Below are 19,235 nucleotides of genomic sequence, written 5' to 3' on the forward strand. Positions count from 1 at the left end.
GCTTGTCAGTCCCTGCCACTGAGATATGCATTCCGACCCCAGATCAGACAGAAGACAAGTACGTAGAGAGACTGAATTAGTTCTTGCGCTTCACTAATGAACATTTAAAATGGGACTCGGCCCTAGCAATTAATGCTTTGAGTCCTGTATGGCATGAGACTCACTGTAAAATAGAACATTTCGGTCTCCTGCTGGTTGGCTCTCCTCTTGGCGATGTTTATTTTACTCATGTAGGTCTCCGACGCAGCTGATTTGACCGACTCAGTGGAGCGACTGTGCTGGAAGGCGTCTGAAACGTCAAAATCTTCCACCGTCAGCATGTCCTGCAAAGTCTGCATCGTGGCATCCAGGGTTTTTCGCACCTATCAGAAACAGAAGACAGCGTGGTTTTGAAGCGGACTGGGGAAGCGACACATCTGGAGCCAGAACCACCGGCCAGGGGGCAGCTCCCAAGTGCCGGGCTTGCTCTTGCGCCAGCCGCAGTCAGCGGGAGCTCTCAGCGCCGGCACTGGAAGGGCTCCACACCCGAGCGCACCGGGAACCCCCCTGTGCAACGGGCTAAAGGCTGAGCAACGCTGCCTGCAGGGCCAAACACGAGACCCAGAGCGACTTCTTACCTCTTCATTCTCTATCTTGAGGGTGGCTAGTCGCGACTGCAGCTGGTGGTACCGCATCAGCAACTCGGTCTGCACAGGCTGCTGGGCGCTGACCTGACACACCTGAGACAGGAGAGCATTCAGAGGGTCGGGCACTCACCAGACACACACGTTTCAATCCCTAAGTTATTCTCTCCAGCACCCAGAAGCTCCTCACAGCCTCCCGGGAGGCCACATCACCCACTTGCTAATCAGCAGTGCCCTGGACCTGGGCCAGCACAAAGCATTTTCCACCCGGCATTTGAAAGCTGCACTCTGAAGTCTTCCAATTACGGCAGGTAAATCAAAGCTCCACTTTACAAATCTGTTGGGCACTTCAGCTGACAATCACGCCACAGGCTTCCTAATTGGGAGAGATGTGGAGCAAGAGGCAGACTGAAAGGAGGAGCCCTAAGGAGCCGAGTGTCTCATTAAGAAAGGAAACACGAATAGCAGTGTGTGAAAACAGCACCGAGGGGTAAGGAGTCAGAAATAACTTAACGGGGATGGTTAAGAGGAGGAAGCCAGCCCAGGGCAGGCTGCGAGGCACCTCTGCAGCCCCCCCGGCGAGTACGCTACCTCGTCCCCCATGTGAGGCTGGAACTCGAACTTCAGTGGAGGGCAGAAGACCTGGTTGCACATGTCCATGATGGTGTGCTTGTCACTCCGTGCATCCAGGTTGTCCACGGCGTTCTCGATGATGTCCAGGCCCTCGTGGCGGGAGGTTTCCAGGTTGTACTCGGCAGACAGGTACGTCCTGAAGGTCCGAGCAAGGCTGGCGTGGAATCCCAGATCACAGCACTGAGAAACACCGAGGAAGGGTCTCATCACACAGACACTCCCACCCTTGCTCTGGAGGGTCATGTGTCCATTAAATGCCCAGAACAGCACTCTGTGTCCCAGAGAAACACCAGCCCTGTCGTACTGGGGTGTATTTAACAGCATACAGCAATACCATATGAAAAGGCAAGAAGGAAAGAGGACCGAAGGAGGCAAATATAAGGGAACAAACAGCCAGACAGCACAGTGACCCTGACGTTCAAGCAAGATGGCATCAAAAAACGTGTCCTGCAGTACATGCAAACCCTTTTATCCTCACTAGGAAGCTGCCTTCTCTCTCACGACAGAGCAGCTTCTCATGCATAACTGATCATCTGCATGTTCACCTTGGGGAAAATGATATAACTCAGAGCTAATTGCTGCCAAAATACTGTACATTAGACAAAAGCCTGTTTTTAAACTCTCTTCTCAATATAATTGAGTTTGGCATGTTAAGTATAGCTACAGCACAGGGATTTGCTGCTATGAACGCTTAATCACAGCTGAGCAAAAAGCAACTCTTAGCAGCTCTCCTCCCCGTCCCCAACGGGAGCCCTGACACCACCCACACAGGGCTCCGCTCCGCCCCGCAAGTGGGGGGCAAGGACGGGCACTGAAGCAGCACTCAAAACGTGGGGGTCAAGAGATTTTGTTCTGCGGGGAAAGGCAAGCCAGAGAGGAGGCTGGAAGGCGGAGGAGCGCAGCGCATCAGCCCGAGCCACGCTCGTGGGGCTGGAAGGAGAGCGCAGCGACACAGGAGGGCTGCAGTCCACAACCAAAGCGCGTCCATCTCTGGGACGCGAGAGGGCTGGAGTTCCTGGTAGAAGATGTAAGGTCAGATAACTGCGGCTTCCCCCTCTGCGAGGGGTTTCATAACCATACGTGCCCGTCCCCCGGCACAGCGCGGGCACTGCTGCCCGCCCGGCACGAAGCTGCTCGGGCAGCTCGGCACACAAGCACCGTGACCTGCAGGGACAGGCCCGGGGCTCACAGGGACACCTCCGTGCGAGAAACAGAGGGACCCCGTGAGAAACACCTCCTATAGCTCGTAGCACCAAACTAACCGTTGCCAGCAAGTCACCCCGATTACATGAAAAGTACCACGGGACAACCTGTATTACAGAAGTTAAGATGCTTTGCTGCCACGCGTTAAGGAACGAGTCGGAAGTCCTCCCTGTGTGAGCTGTAACCAAAACCACCCCGGCACAGCACAGGCATGTGGCGAGCTGGCTTCAACCCCAATGCAGCCCCGCCAAAACCACTGCCAAGAGCACCAGAACGGCACACAAAGCTACAGGCAAGAGAAGATTGCTAGCGTAATCTCAATGACCCCAAACGAAGCTAGCTTTTCGGCAGCAGCAGAACCCCCTGTGGGGAGCTGGCATTTCAGTGGCACCTTCTCCGGCTTTACGCACCCACAGGCATTACTGACCCGATGCAGAAAGGCACAAAAAAGTGTATTAGTACTGATAAACTCCAAGGGAAATGTGAAAACTCAGCTGGTGCCACAAGCAGCTCCAAAGGAGATATCTCATGCTTTCTGCTGGTCTGAAGAGACAACCCTCACCTCAGATCAAGTCACACGCAGAGCTGTGTTTGGCTGAGCCTGTGCTAAAAGCAGCAGTAAAACCGTAACTGGCTGATTCCCACTTGCAGGTACACGAGCACAGCCTGCCCCTCCCCACCTAGTCTTTTAAAGCTGTTAAAACCACACATGCAATAATTGGGATTTTTGCAGGAAGTGTTGGATGGTCATAATCCACCATTTATCCTGCTCCTATTTAGCTTCCAATCTTATTAGTTGAAAACAGGGGCAGTTAAGGAGTAATATAGCTCTGCCTTCACGAATCAGCGAGCAACACAAAAACCAAGGAATCAGGGCAAACTTCTGTTCACCACTTGGGGCAGGGCGAAACCTCGTTCTAGCACCGCGAGCCTCTCCCACGAGAGACTTTTAGCAATCACGCCTGTCCGACCGCCCCGGGGCTGCTCACAGGAGCGGAGGAGCGGGGCGATGCAGCTGCCCTGCCCTTCGCCGCTGTGCCCGGGCGCACCCTGAGCACCCCCCGGCCGCTCACGGCCACGAGAGGCGAGCTCAGTGCTCGGACCACGAGCCCCCACGACCCGCTCGGCTCGGGCGCCGCAGCTCTGCGCCCTGAAAACAGGATTGTGCACGTTTCCCAGCGCGCCTTCCATCCCCTCGCTGCTGCTCCCCCACCCCCTTGGGAATTATTGCTACTCGATTACAAAAAATCATACCAGGAGAAAATATCTGCCACCGATCAAGGGTGGGAATTCCCGAAGTATACAAAACTGAGCTATTACAAAGGAAAATCGCTGAATGCCACAGAATCCGTGGAGACAGAGCTCGGGGTATTGCCAGATGCTTTTGAGAAAAAATTCCGTGTGAAATCTTCCCTTGACTTTGATGCTGAATTCGCGCTGAAGCTAGCAGTTATTTGCAATGCCCAGAAATCAGTTGCAACTGAAAACCAGGGCAGGCGCTTTCCTGACATATTTCGGCCCTTGAAGCCTCTGGTGATTAGCGCTGCGCCGGCTGCTTCACACGCCGGTGCCCAGAGAAGAAAAGACAGAGCAGGGACTTCCACAAAATTCCCAGAGAAACACACAAAGGGGAGGGGAAAAGAAAAAGAAAGAAAAGAAAGACTTCAAACTCCTGCTCCCAAGCTCCAGAACAAATGGCATTTTCTCACCCCTCTCATCCCTTTGATGGAAAAGAAATTAGAGCCGCAAATAATAATCCTTAGCCCTTCTTCAGTGCCTTTCATCTGAAGACCTCTAAGCTCTCTGTATATTAATTCATTAAGTCTGGTAACACCCCTGGCATGGGTGGAAATATTACAGTGTTCAACTTGAGAAATAAACCCGACAGACACCCTGGAGCTCAGGCAAGCTGGTTTTGGCCCAAACGCTCCAAATGTGTGTGTGTGTGTGTCCCACTGCAGAGCTGCACCCGAGGAGGGGCCGGGGGCTGCAGACCTCCGCTGGCCATTAACCCCAGCGCCAGTAACGCCGTTTTAGACGCAGGAGTGGGCACAGAGAGGCACGAAAAGGTTCGCCCGAAGCCAGGAGGAAAGCCAGCCAGTCTCCATCCCAGCAGGAGCATCCCAACGTGTTCCCTCGGGCGGCCGTCGTCAGGCAGCCACGGCAGAGCCAGCTCCTCCCCAGGACTCGCCCGCGGGGGCCGAGGGTGAGCCCGTGCAAGAAGCAGGGCTGGGGTGGCCTGAAGGGCCGGGGAGCAACCCGTGCCACCGAACTGCACCAGCACCGGGGCACGAGGCACGCTTCTCGGAACAAAGCAACAGCCAGCGGGAGCCCGAAGCACCCGGCCCCGCGGGGCAGCCGCCGTCTCCACGAGAGGCAGCGGCGGCTGGAGGGTCTGCAGGGACCCGGTGGGGTTTAACACAAAACGATGAAGCTCTGCAGAAATGCTGAGGGGTTTTACACAGCCGGGGCCGCGACCGTACTGGGCTTGAGAGAATGAAACGCTTCCCCAGCTGCTGACGCGTGCATCTCATTTCCTCGCTGGTTAAATAGCTAAAAGATATTTGATGTGTCTGTCACAAGGCATGAAATAATGTTTTACCAGGATAACATTTGCACTTGGCCATGGCAATGCTGGGTACTACGTGAGAGCCTAACGCGTACCTGAAAGTATCTTCAGATCTTAGGAGGAATGTTCAAAGAGAATACAGACTCCTTCTGCTCTCATTCAGTTTTTTGGAGAACATTTATTTGCTAAGTATTAAATACGGAGAAAACAAAACGGTCACACCTCTGCAGCTGGAAGTCACTGCACGTTCCTCAAAGCAAAACAGCACTGAAACAAACTCTGTTACAAAAGGTATTCCAGCCAAGGTATGAGAAAAGCTCATAAAAAAGCAACGACAAATGGGCTCTGCACACTCTAGGATGGATCCGGGCAGCAAAGGAAATTAAACCACACCAGGAGAAGGCAGAAAGGGCTGAGATGGATCAGCAACCACAAAGAGTTGCTCAGAAAGGATGGGAAGGAGCAAATAAACGTGAGGGCTGCCTCCCTTTGATGATTATTACTCCTGATATTCCCCAGCAGGTCTGACGCTGGGCAGGAGCCGGCTGCCGGGGACGCTGAGGTGCGGCGATGGGAGCACTCACCCCTGGGAAGCGGGGGCAGCCCTAGAAAGCGCGCGGGTTTAAATGCAAAGGCAACATCCCCCAGAACGAGCCCAGCTGCGAAGCTTCAGCAACGTGAGCAGCTCCTCTGCTGAAGGCAGAGGGTGCCGAGGGAGCCCGAAGCCATCCCGCATGCAGGTCCCCTCGCCGCGCCGGGGTGCGCTGCAGCCCAGCACCACCCGGCCAAACCCTCCCCCCGCCCCCCAAAACGCCGAGGCGGCATCGCCCCCGGGGACGCCCACGCGCCAAGGGGGGGGGCTGCCTTCCCCCCACACCCACTGACAACCGTGTTTTTAAAGCGTTCCCCGAACGGAGCGAAGGGTCCCCCGCGCACACCACGGCCTGGCTGGCGGTGCTCGACGGTTACCATAAATCTCTTCCAAAGGAACAGTCTTGGCCCATCACGCTCACTGTTTTGCCTGAGGCAGAAAAGAAGACACAAAAACTCCCGAACAACTGATTTATTTTTAGCCTAACAGGGGATAATGTGTGGATACAGCAGGGGAAGGATGGGATCCTCCCTGACCCCTGCAGTAATCAACTCACGCCCTGAAGCATGAGATTTGATTACTTCTAATCAAAGGTTCCTTAACTATAAGTATTGCAGAGCCAAATATTATGTAGCCCTTTTCGAATTAAGCTAGAGTTAATTAACTCTATGGTCCCCAGAGTAGGTTTCTTTCTGGAGGATTCTTAATCTACATTTATTTTGCTCCTTAGCCTCTCTACAGCCACTCCCTCTCCTATGTGTATTTCCTGAGCGGTTTAATGGGGTTTTTGGTTGGTGATTCGGGTTTTTGGGGCTCAGGGTTTTCCTTTGTTTGAGGGGAGGTGCTGCTGTTTGGGTTTAAGATGAATGCATGGGTAAGTTAATCTTTTAATGGACGAGACCTTGAGGCTATTCTTCCAAGCTACTGGGAAAAGCAGCCCAAAGCCTCAAGAAATTCTTTTCTCTAAAGGAAAGTACTGTTGCTTTTTTGTACCAAGCTAACAAGGTCTATCAGACAAAGACTGACCGTAGTAGTCTGTCAGTAAAATTTACAGACTGCATGACACTTCTAAATCATGAAACAATCAGCACATGCGCTTCATTAATTTAGCAAGCCAATTCCAATGTCTGTGGCATCCACGTGAGGAACAAATTGTTTACTACATGCAAACTTTGGCAAAAAATGTAGTTTTACCATATTATTGAAGCCATGACCAGCAAAATTTAAGAAATGTGTATTGGTTGGATTCTTTCAGTTTAATATAGTACTCGACGAATAACTTAGTTATTAGAATACGATGATTTATGGTTCCTGCTTACAAAGAGGTAGCTATTATAAATAACCTGCATATAGAAGAAGAGTAATAGATGTTTACTTAACCAGGGTACTAGTATATGAAAAAATTATGTCAAATTTCTGAAAGGAGATCAAGCAAATGCACTTCTTTCTCCTCCTCTCTCCATCCGCAGAAGCTCTTTGATGAAAAAGACCATACAAATCTCATCCTTTTTCTTCCATTTATGCTCTTAAAATGCATGAAGCTTTTAACAGCATATGGATATTTCTGGTTTTATTGCCCATTTCCACTGACCACCTCTGCCCTGCCCGGGCAATTCACACGCCAGGGATGCCTGGGGCTCTACAAGCTCAGGCAGGTTGTGTTGCTCCCCCGTTAAAGCTCGAGGGTTAACTCCGAGGCGACCCCAGCGAGCCCTGTGTGATCGTCACCAGCACCCACCGCAGCCTCCCAGCCCAGAGCCCCTGCACCCAGGTGGCTGCGTGGCACCTCCAGTTCCTCAGCCCTGCAGGTCAGTGACAGCAACGCCTAAAAACGTGTATTTTCTATTTCCCAGAGCTCCGTGCCCGGCGGTGGGGGGAGCTGAGCGGCTCGGGCGCATTCCCAAACTGCCTCTGCGGGGAGCAGGGACACAGCAGCCGTGCAGCGAACAGCCCTGGGCCTCTTAAAACAGCCTAATCCCTCCCGGTGGAAGCTGTTTATTCTTTTGATTGCCGCATTATTGACTTTCCTTGAAACACCCCGAAGGCAGATCAACTAGCTGCAGCTTCCCGGGAGGGCGGCAGCTTGGCCTTACAGACGCTGCTCCGCGCGACGGTGCGGTGACGGCGACGCTTTGCGTGGGGTTCCCACGACAGAACAGACCTGGCTCTTCGGGCTGCCAGGAGCCCGGTGTCCAGCGGAAAGCCCACCCAGAGGACAGCGTGGGAGGAACCTCTGTGGAACTGAAAGGCTCTTTGGGCGGGAAAAAATGCTTCAAACACCAGAGCAAACCCCCAGAAGAGCCCCTCAGCTTGTATAAATCGGTATCTCTTCAGCAAAGAGGCGGTGGTGTCACGCAGAGCGGCCCAGGCCGGGGGCACATCCCCGCGCAATCACACGGGGAAAGCGCCGCACAAAGCGGAGCTGCTGCCGGCGCTGGCCCTGCAGGCACAGACGTGCCCAGGCACTTACCCGCCGACGGAAACGACGACGCCACGAGCTGCAGGAGATGCCTAAAAGCAGATCCCAGTCAAGCGGTCTGTGGCTTCAGCACCTTTGAGTCTCCCTCTTATCAGGGAGGCTGCACCCTGCGCCCCGCAGGCAGCCACTGTGCTGCAGCCAGCCCCAGGCCTGAGCAGGGGGCAAAGCCCCGACTAAAACCTGCTCGCTCCTTCCCTGCTTAACCTCCGCTTCCCAGGCGCCAGCAGCCTCACGCCCTGGCCTCCCCAGCACCCAGCACCAGCTGGAAACCAACAGTTCTCTTTATTTGCTCTGCTCTCTTCCCTTTCTTCCTCTTTTTTTATTTACAGTTATATTATGCATTTATACATACATTGTATTTTCCAGCTTCTGCTCTCTCGACAGTGCTGCAAAAGCTAGAGCTTTACTGTGAGGTAACTACACCCAACTGAAGATTTTTGGCATAACAATTTGGACTGTTGTTTCTGTTTCCTAACTCCACTAAGCATCACTTGACCATGTGAAAAATGACAAGGCCATCAGCTAAGTTTTCTAGGGACTGAGCAATTTGGCAGTAACGTGCAATATTAAATTCCTCTCCTTTACTTGCTTGTCTCAGATATGGCAAACACAGTCATCCACAGAGAAGCAAGCTGCTGTTTCAAAAGGATTTACAGGAGGCTGAACAAGTTTTGGTGGATCAATACGCATTGAGGCAGACTGCTACATTTTACTCTGTTAAATCTAGCAATATCTTTCATGTGACCACTTCAAAATATTTTGCAGCCATTTCACACACAACTCCAGAGGGATGGATAAGCAGCTTTATCTCCACTTCACATATGTGGCCAAAGAGATTAACTTGGTCACATAGCTAATGACAGAAATGAGAGACGAGCCCAGGCGTTTTAATATAAACACATGCTTCTTTCGAGGGAAGAGGCACCACTTTAAGTCCAAGGCCAATTTGATCTGTCTCTATACTCTTCCCTTCTACAGGACAAAACAAAAAGGCCACTGGAGAGGGGGGATAGGCGTGCTCTGTGCCACTTCACAGCTCCTCTGATCGAGTTTTACATTTCTCATTAAAACCGCAGCCCTGGGAGGACTCTCCACCCTCTCCCAGAGCAGCTGGGACCTCCTTTCTCACCAGAGCGGGAGGTTAGCAGAACGGCTTTGTTATAAAAGTCACTGCTCCGTGGTGACGCCGAGGGCACAAGAAATGTCAAGGCTGTGCCTAACAGATGACACCGAGCCATCTGGGATTTGGGGGAAACGCTGCTAAATTAGCTGCTGCAGTGCCCTGACGGTTCAGATTTGCGTACAAATCAAAAAACCGCACGTGGCAATTTGTGCTTGATGCGAAGGGTGTGCGAGAGCCCCCCATCACCCCCCCCCGTGTCCCGAAAAGACAGCCCAGGACGTCGTTAGTCATCGCCCCTGGTGAGGCAGGGTGGAGGAGCCGGCAGAACGTGCACGGCTGCAGTACACGGGCAGCGCTGGGATCCCACGGGAGCGTGGCCAGATGGGTTTTGAGCTAAACCACGACGCCCCTCCGCGCTCCCTGTCTCCCTGCTCCCCCCCCCCGGCGCCCAGGGCCCCGCATCGCCCCGCTCTGCTGCAGCCCGGCTCTCGACCAAAGGCAAAAAATCCACCTTCTCTGCTCGGAGCCCCTCCGCTGCGCCCCACAGAGCCGCAGGGCTGCCCCACGGGGCCGGGGACGGCCACGGCACGGACCCGGCCTCTGCCAACGGCACCGCCGCGCCCGGGACTGAAAGGCACCAGCTTGGCGCTGTTAGAGGTACTAAGATTAAAACACTATCTTGACAACTACATCTAACAATACGTTTCCTTCATTTTCCTTTACATGGATTACAAATCTACAGAACGCCCCACACTGCTGGCTCCGATGGCTGTCGTGCCTTTCGACCAGTGGGATACAGGGAACAGGATCCCCTTCCTCTGGAGCATGCCGAGACCCTTCTCGTCATGCTCTTGCAAAATACACTGAATATGTACAAAACCCTGTTCAGATAAACTGCTCTTCCTGTGGGGTTTTAAAATTAGGGCACTGCGTGTAGCTCACACATCCGATATTTTGTTGTCTTTGGTGAACAGAATATATAATTAGGGGAATTTAGCTGCACAGTGTTGAAGATGCTCTAGTTAAAGTCCCCTGAAGGGATTCCTGGAGTGCAGAAGAAAAGCCATCTGCTGACTCCAGTGGAAGTGTCAGCAAGGAAATAAAGTTGGGAGGAATAAGATAAACAGCCAGAACTCAGCAACTCTCCAGGAAATCAAAGTCCTCAAAACTTCATGAAAATATGTCATTCTTGCTTGAAAAACAAACGAGCGGGCGCGCGTGAGAGAATATACACAAGAGCAGAAACCCGCAGATAAATCAAGGTGCTATCATTTCTTGACGTTCAAATGTCTCCGTGATTGGTTTAATTAGTTTTTTAAATGTGGCTAGATACATCTTAAACAATAAAGAGCACAAAAATAACACACTAAGAATATTTTATCATATCTCAAAATCTCGAAATCATCAGGAGTTTTGCATCAGGCTTACTTTAAATAGTGCTTAGAAGAATAAATGTTAGTGGGTTAGTAAAGGAGATAAACACTCCAGCACATTTTAAAATTATACATTTAGGTAATGAGGAAGCCAGAAGATTAACTCGGTAGTCATAGGTCAGTTATTTATGCGCTCATTGAAGCAACTCTAGCAGGAAGAATCTCTACCTCACGCAATCTCTATCACTATGAAGATGCCTATTAGAGGAAGAAATGGAAATCCCTTCTCTCAAATAATTTAAAAACAGTTGGTAGGAGTCGCTGACACACACGCACGTTCAGTTCCTACCACCACTACAAAACCTGCCGCCAGCAGTTCCCGCCCTGCGGGCGTTCCGTGCGATGAGCCCTTCGGACAGAACTGGGGGGGCACCTTCCCGCGGCAGGCAGGCCCCTCCGCGGGGGCTCAACCGCCTGCGTGGGGCTCACGGCACCGAGGGCAGCTCACGCCTGCTCACACTGACCCAAACCGCACGTAGCAGAAAGAAAAAAAAAAAAAGTATCTTCTGTTTCAACAACAAAACCAAGGACGTATCTGATCTTCATCAGTGTTGATCCCTTTCAAACGCAGCCCAATCGATGGGCAGGAGGAGACCTCAGGCTCCCCTGCCTTCCCCAGGGCAAATTCCCCTCCAAGGGCTCTGGGCTTGGAGAAGCTCCGGCTGCGGGACGTCCTGCCGCCGGAGCCAGAGCAGACGAAGCCATCGCCTTAACCCCGGGCAAGCACCACGCCTGCGTGGTTCCGAGGGCAGAGCCAGCACACGCCGACAAGCAGGGCTTAGCCTGCTCGTGATACGGCGTGAAAGGGGCAGAAAACGTTCAAGCAATTTCTGGTTTGTAGCTGGTTATCCGACGTGCCTGAACCACGCAGGTCAACCCAGACTCCTCCACTTGTGCGCTCAGCAAAGTGTTTGGTTCAGGCTGGTTCATGCCCTGCAGTTATAATGAAAAACTCCGTCTTTTTTTCCAGACACTGATGAAAGAATTTTGTACGTAGCATAAATACGAATCGATTAATTTGTTGTGTGATCATGTGGCCACCATAAAGTTCAGAGGAAGCTGACTCTGAGTGTTGCCCAGGGCAGCTGTGGCTGCCCCCTCCCTGGAAGGGTTCAAGGCCAGGTTGGACGGGGCTGGGAGCACCCTGGGCTGGGGGAAGGGGGCCCTGCCCGGGGCAGGGGCGGGCACTGGGGGGGCTTTGGGGTCCCTTCCCACCCAAACCAGCCTGTGGTTCTATGACTCCCATACAACAGCAGCTCTAGCTCTGCTCATATAAATGCCTACATCAACCACAGGGGAAGTCAAATGAGTGTGTGCAGCTGGGAAGAAAGAAAAACACCACAGGGAAAAGGAAAAAAAAAAAAAAAAAAAAAAAATTCCAAATTTACAGCACATTTGCAGGCCCCGGTTAAGCGTATTTTCAAAGCCCCAACAAATACGCCTTCATTACCACCACATGAGAGGGCATTCAAGGACCAAACCGTGCTTAAGATTTAGCTGTGAGCTTATCAGTAGAGAAAGGGCAGGATGCATGCAGGGGAGGAAGCACTTACATCAATGAGGTCAGAGACATCGTGGATGTAGTATTTACTGACAGCTGCGTTGGTGGCTGCCAGGTTCAGCAGGTAGTCATTCCTGGCTTTAGTACACTTCAGCTTGTTTTCAGAATATTTGGCTTGTCTCTGAAAAAGCAAAATGGAGTGTCACAGCACAAATAGGATGCTACTTTCACAGCTTCTCTTGCTGCGGGGCCCCACAGCACCCTACAGCCAGGGCGTGATGCGTTAATTAATAAAATTTGGTATCGGGTATGAAAACAGGCACCCTTGCCAGGACGGAGGAGATTGCATCTGAACACCCTTGGTACCATCAGCCAACGCACGACGAGCGCTTTCTGCTCAGATGTACCCAGCGCATCCGAGCACAGCTGCTCTTCCTTTATCTGTGCATTCGTGGAGGTTTTGGCATCCATCAAAATTAGAGGGCCAAATTTTCCTCCCAGAAACGCTGACATACATTTGGACTTGCTCCAGATTTATGCAGCTGTATCAAAGTGGAATCTGGCCCAGAGGCCCAAGCTACAGAATTTAGAACAGGACCCAGAATTCAAAACTCTGTAGGAAAGCAGATGTGCTCAGATCTGGAGCATTTGCTCAGACAGATCACTAGTCTAAAGGTTTAGCACAAAAGATTAACCCTTCAGAAATCGTGCTGCTAGACAATGTCTCAGTGCTGGGACAACGCGTGAGCAAACACATCCTGGCTGAGGAAGCCACTGCTTTTCCTCTGAAATTAACAGAAAAAATTACAGTTTTGGAGATCCTGGGGTCTGGGGGGATTTGCTGAAGCCAGAATGGAGTTAAGTGTTTTGACTAGCAAAGCCAACTAAATGCTGCATTTTAACTCCCAGACCGTCTGTGGAGGAAGAAGCACTGTTATTTTATACATCCGACCCCTTTTGTTGCCTGCCACAAGTCTCCGACTGAAGGAACCCTGGGGCAGCTCTTGTTCATTGTTATAAAACGCGTTTTTGAACCAAGTCAGTCACAAAGAAACCACAGGGCCCGCAGCAGGGTCCTGTGCCTGGGCCAGAAAGCCTCGCTGTGACCGGTGCGGTCAGCACAGCCGCCCGGGTGCCAGCCGGGGCACGGCTGAGCCCTGGGCGAGACCCAGGAGCCGCGGCCGGGTACGAGCACGTCCCACCGCCCGCCACCGGCCCCCGCCCCGCTCAGCCCTCCCTCCCGCACGGCTCCCGTACGGGCCCACCACCCCCCCAGGGCTGCACTGCCCGATATCCCCCCTCCCCATTTCTTGCCGAGCCGCGGCCAGCCCGACTCTGGGTCAAGTCCTGGCTACCGGCCGGTTTTGGCTCTTCTCCACAGCCAGGAAGCAGCGAAGAGGCTCGTTACGGCCTCCCTGGGCTGCCCTTCAGCGAGACGCACACACGAGGCGATGTCCTCCCTAAGCCCTCCCCAGGGACACCGGAATGGCTGCACGGAAACGGACGGGGCTGGAGCCAAAGCCTCCCACCCGCCGGGAGCCCCGACCCCCAGCCTGCCTCCCCCCATCCTTCCCTCGCACCCACCTTCTCCTTCATCTTCTCAATCTTCTTGACGGAGCTCCGCCGCTGAGGCCTGTCCTCGTGCCGCAGCAGGTTCACGCTGATGTCCCCCGACTTGTTGAACTGCTTCTCCTCCTGCTTCTCCGCCTCCTTCAGCTTGCTCTCGGCGCTGATGCTCTCGGCGTGATACATGTGGTAGGTCTTCATCACCTGAGGAGACGCAAGTCTGTGAGTCGCCTGCCCCAGGAGCCATCGGCGCACGAGAAGATGGCAGCGTGGGCAACTCCGCTCTGCCAGGGCTGTCCGAGCCCGCTGTGGCATTAAGGAACGGCAAGGTGGGATGGAAAGGCCCGTAAAACTAACCCCCTCGCTAGCCCTGTCCCAAAACGGTGCAGAGCTGCTGCAAGAACTGTTACCCCTCCTCGGTCCCCGTGGCAGGGACAGGCTGAGATGTGCCTCCAGCACACACCTGCGTCCAAAAACCACCCTGGATCCTCCCACAGGGAAATAACTTCCAGTGCTTTGCAGCTGGGGTAAGGGTCTCCATGACACGAGACTGTGAGGAGGCCAAGGTCAACCTGAAGTTACTTTTGACCCAACCCTTCTGTTCCTACGCTTGAACTTGCGAAGCCAACCCATCAACACAACCCCTGCTCCACCATCCTGACAGCAGGTCCCGTCTTGAAGGTGGAAGAGCTGCAAGTTCTGAGCTGAAACGGAGTTTGTCTCCTGTCACCGCTGAATTCTCCTCTTGCTGCTGCCGGTAAGCAGAGTCAGTGCCAGGGTGGGCTGCAGCAACACCCAGTCCTTCCAGTTCAGGACGGCCTTCAGTAACTGGGCAGAGCGCTGACCTACGGCCGGGCGAACGCCTGCAGGCGAAGCTACCACAGCCTCTCCTTTCCAATACAAAAGCCCAAAGGGCGCACTGTGATCATTTTAATGGAGCCGGCAAGAGGAACACATCTGCTCTTCTCTCTTTATGCCTTTAGTCACGCTGCCCCCTTTTATCACCTCCCTTCAGGATCTGGATGCTTTATTTCACGTTGCCTCGCCAAGGCGCGGGATGCCTGGCCTCCTGCTGCAGGTCGCTCTCACGCAAAGTGCCCGGGCACCGCCGGCAGCGGCACTGGGACGGGCTCGCCTCGGGTTACAGAGGAGCAGGAGCCCACACAAACAGAGGAACTTTGCACAAGCCCTTAATGAGGAAAATACAGAGTTTTTCCTCAGCTGCGGTTGTCAGCAGGAACCAGGAGTGTTTAACTTGGATGAGGTTAGGCTGAAACATATGATCTCTGCTCTTGCCAAGCACAAACGTCAGCTGCAAACGAGCTCCAAATGCCGCATCGAAGCCTGCACAAATGTGCCATTGCTGGCAGTTACGATTTTAGGCAACTGGAAGGAATAGTAAGCAAAGGCTTGTGCCTTGCTTCTGAGCTGCTTTATTTCAAAATCCTGCAAATTACAACACAGATTTGAGCCACACATTTCAAACTGCAGTTTCTGAAGTGAACGTCACAGGACACACACAAAACAGACGATCTGGGGGTTTTTTCTTAAGGACAAAGACTAGAGGGCTTCGCTGAGCCCTCCTCATCTTCAATGTTCCCATCTTTTTGTGAAAAACTCAAGAGGAGAGTGAAAAAGAGAAGTCCTGCACTTCAGTGCAGTTGGGCACTAATGAGAGAGGTTCCTCCAGCACCCAGAGAGGCCCTAATGCAGCGCAAGAGAAAAGCCCACCAATTGAACAGTGGCCCAAACCGCATGACCTTTTTTTTTTGAAATCGAAAGGTTCCGAGGCGGTTGCCTGGCCAGAAAAACTTCAGCACAGCTCATCGGTTGTGCCCGTTCACCCGCGGCGATGCAGCTCTGCAACGTCGGCAGCCGCCGCCACCCGGCACCTTGGCACAGCCTCCTACTGACTGACTTGCTAACGTCGGGAGAAGCTTTCCCTAACAACGGCCCTTTCCCCTCCTCCGTATTTTCTCCCTATTTGAGCCCGAAAAGGTAACCCAGGAACCAGGCTTAAAAGTCCTCTGACAGTCTCTTTAAAGTGCAGAGGACCTAATATCCATTATTTTCCCCAGACTTCAGCGTCCCTGTTGCTTACGCAGATGCCTTTAACAACTCGCTGTGCTGACTGCGCTCCGCATCAGCCGCCATGCCACACAGCTCGCGCTTGGAAATTCGGGGTGTATTTGTTTTAATATCTGCCTCGACTTTGAATGGGGACTACCTGCACTGCAGCAATCAGCACTTTGATCCGCAACTCCCTCGAGCCTTCTCGGCGCCTGCAGTCGAGTCGCACTGGTCCCTGTCTTACACTATTGTGTCACAAAGAAAAACTGCCACAGCTGCGTCCCTGGGATCTTTTCTGCAAATAAGTTAATTAGCTGCAGTGGAGGGAGAAAAATATGTTCCAATGTTCATTGGTTATTTAACAACGCAAGTTGTCTTTTCCAATATTAATAACACGTTCTGGATAAAGGCCATTGCCAAAATACCAGCCATAAATGGCACTGTTTGCTGTCTTCAGCTAGCAGCCCCTTACGTTTCTCAACAGCCCGTCATCACGGCTCTGACCCAGCAGAGGAGGCGATCAGGAGCTGGGTGACCCGTCTGAAGCGCAGGCTCAGGCCCTCCCGAAGCCGAGGAGACCAAAGGACAAGCCCAGCACACGGGGTGAAGCACAGATGAGCACGGCCAGGGGTGAGAGCCCGGTGAAGACCCCAGCCCGCTCCGCGTCGGATGGAGCCTGTGGCACAACCCAAGGGACGCCCGCAGTGTGAGGTCTAGGGAAGGGACAAATCCATCAGGCCGACGGACGCCGAGCTCCACCTCCCTGCTCTTTTAAGCAAGCATGAAAGCAAACATCATCTTTACAGAGCGTTTCTACGGCGTGGTACGGAGCAGCGTATCACACGCTCCTACCGTGCGACAGTCGGCGCTGTCTACAGCGTGACCCCTGCAGAAACCCCCCGGCGGCAGGGCTTGCTCCATCGCAGAGCTCCTGAGGGAAAGGACAACTCCCTCCAGCCAGTTCACCTCCTGCTGCACAGGGAGTGGTGACCATTATTGTTATTTTTAACCTGGGTAACGTATCTGTAGATATCATTCTAATACATACTATTAATTTCACAGTTATTAGTCCTCTTCCATAACACCTTGCGACAAAGAACGGCGCTGGTTCACATCACGGTACTTCCACGGGCTTCGGGGTGCTGCCTTCGGCTGAGCCACGTCCCTGCATTATGGCAAGCAAAGCTCGTGCATCAGAGCCCACTGGTAGTGCCACACACCACATCGCCGCCGGAGCTTACAGAAAACACTACCCGAACAGTGCTCCGGGGTTACTGTTTTTCTCACCCTAATATTTTGGCCTGACTTCTTCAGATAGGAACGCATGCAATACAGAAAGGGACCTGCGAGCGGAACCTCCAACCTTTACAGACTCCAACTTGGTATCTGTCTGCTAGAGACTGCAAGCAGGAATCAAAAGAATGGAGCTGGCTTTAATGCACAGCCAAATTATTTCTGTGCTAAACTTCTCACAAGCAACTCCTGCTTCAGAATGAAAGTCATCTACTTCCGTTTTAATTAAAATCAGCATGGTTTTGTGGTTTAGTTTTTTCCACTCAGAGTCCACAAGATGACTTGCATCAGAAGAGCAACAAGGCTGAATTAAAATCGATTTTGTTATTTTGGGTTAAGTTTGAGACAGTGAATTCCTGAGAAGCCTGTAAAAAATTATATAGTTTCCACACAGTGCACAGAATTCCCCTCTGAAGGGCTTAAAAAGCAGCCTGGCCAGGGCACAGACGTACTGTGGATACAAGGCTTGGCCATAGGCAAGATAAACGACTTCCTTGTGTCGACAGCAGACAAATGACATTTTAGAAGCAGCAGCTTGGTGTCCTTTGAGCCAGGGATCCTTATTCTGTATCTGCTTTTGTCAGCAGCCACAGTTATTGAATGTGCTGCTCTCAGATACCCAGCACGTGGCAACGAACACACCAACTCCAGATCAGCCCTGAAGATGCCCCGAAACACCACCAGCGCTGGATCAACCTGCAAGCCACGTATGCAATTAAGCCTGTTCTACCTGATGCCTCAAGGACAGAAAACTACTGATCGGAGGGCAGCTGGTTTGCACTGAACAGATCCAAGATGAGCTGGTTTGCCCAACAGGGCCTGGTTTTGTTTCATGTTTCATCAGCGTTTCTGAAATAAGCGTCTCTTCCCTGCTCCTTCCCAGCCAGAGGACACAGTCGGTTTGTTATCTCAGCAGCAAGGTCAGTTCAAAGAAAACACAAAGCTCTTCCAGCCGTTCCAGTCTGTTTCACCACGCAAACACGTTCTGCTCAGCACGCGGGAGCACAGCACTGAACGGGGGGAAATCTCAGCTCCAGGGAAGACGAGTTTTGCCACAGACTCAGCAGGCCCAAAATTGCTCTCCCTGCTCTTCTTGGCCAGCAGCACGCACTTCAGACCTCAGCACACTTCTGATCCTCAAACGGAGCCAACCGTGTCCCGCAGGTGATGCTCCTGTCCCGTGTTTGGGTTCCAAGCACACTGGTCCACAGGTATTAAGGTCAGCCCAGCCCTTGTTAGCCTTTCCTTGTTTTGCATCTGTCACGCTGCTGTTGTAATTAATCTTCATTAGTCACCACCAGTAACACAGATTGTGACATTCAACCACCGACAACACACCCCCAAATCTCACACAGGCTTCTTAATCCAACCTGGCTGTCCACCCACACTGCAGGTCCAACAAAAACTGAATCCTTCAACAAGCAATGCTGAAACAAACCTGCTAAGAGAAGATTTATGGCAGAAATTTCAAAGAGTATCATTCATGCTTTGTTGTTCAGGCCTATTTTTCAAAAAGATGGAATAGAATGATTGTTTAGGAATAAACCTACTGCAGTGTTATTTATGTACCAGTAACAGACACAACCAAAGAAAGCAAATATATCCGCTCAATTTTCCAACACAAGACAGGCTTTATGTTGCTTTGTTGATCCTAAAGCACAAATAAAGTAAAAAAAAAAAAAAAACCAAAAACAAAACCAATTGCTACAGGGCGACAGAAGCAACACAAAGTCTTTTACTGCCCTACTATAAATCCTGCTTGAAGAGCAATATCCTGAATAACTGTACGATTTCACCAGGAGGCAGACAGACAGCTCCGCAACCAAAGTGCTGCTTGGAGCAGGGAGCTGAAGCTGAGCACATTCAGCTAAAAGTTTTATGCATTTCCCAGCAGAAGATCATGTTCAGCCATCATCCAGAGGCCAGGCTCACGTGAGCAGGCTGGGTTTCAGCCGCAAATCGGCACTGCCAAGCCGGAGCATGACTTCTGAGCCATTAGCGCCTAGCAGAGGTCACCAACCGAGTGAAGACTGGAAGGGGCCCGAAGGCAACGCGGCGCGGAAGGCCCGGCGGGCGAGAGCACTGCAGCGACCGCACCGCACCGTGCCCAAAACATCTCCATTTATGCTGAGTGGAACAGTTTTGTGGCA

General features: G+C 52.3%; 1 protein-coding gene across 7 annotated transcripts in view; it reads right to left on the reverse strand.

Moving 5' to 3' along the window:
- Nucleotides 1-19,235, reverse strand: part of LOC122154035 (SLIT-ROBO Rho GTPase-activating protein 3-like) — a 62,256-nt gene that overhangs the window by 26,745 nt on the left and 16,276 nt on the right. For all 7 annotated transcript variants that reach the window (XM_042799481.1, XM_042799480.1, XM_042799487.1 and 4 more), the window contains 5 exons: nt 13,741-13,926; nt 12,209-12,337; nt 1,215-1,436; nt 618-719; nt 165-362 (listed from right to left, as the gene is read on the reverse strand). In XM_042799481.1, the coding sequence (XP_042655415.1) occupies nt 165-362; nt 618-719; nt 1,215-1,436; nt 12,209-12,337; nt 13,741-13,926 (837 nt within the window). The remainder of the gene's footprint in view (nt 1-164; nt 363-617; nt 720-1,214; nt 1,437-12,208; nt 12,338-13,740; nt 13,927-19,235) is intronic.

Source organism: Tyto alba, unplaced genomic scaffold (genome assembly GCF_018691265.1).
Source record: "Tyto alba isolate M040663 unplaced genomic scaffold, T.alba_DEE_v4.0 Super-Scaffold_3, whole genome shotgun sequence".
Lineage (NCBI taxonomy): Eukaryota > Metazoa > Chordata > Aves > Strigiformes > Tytonidae > Tyto > Tyto alba.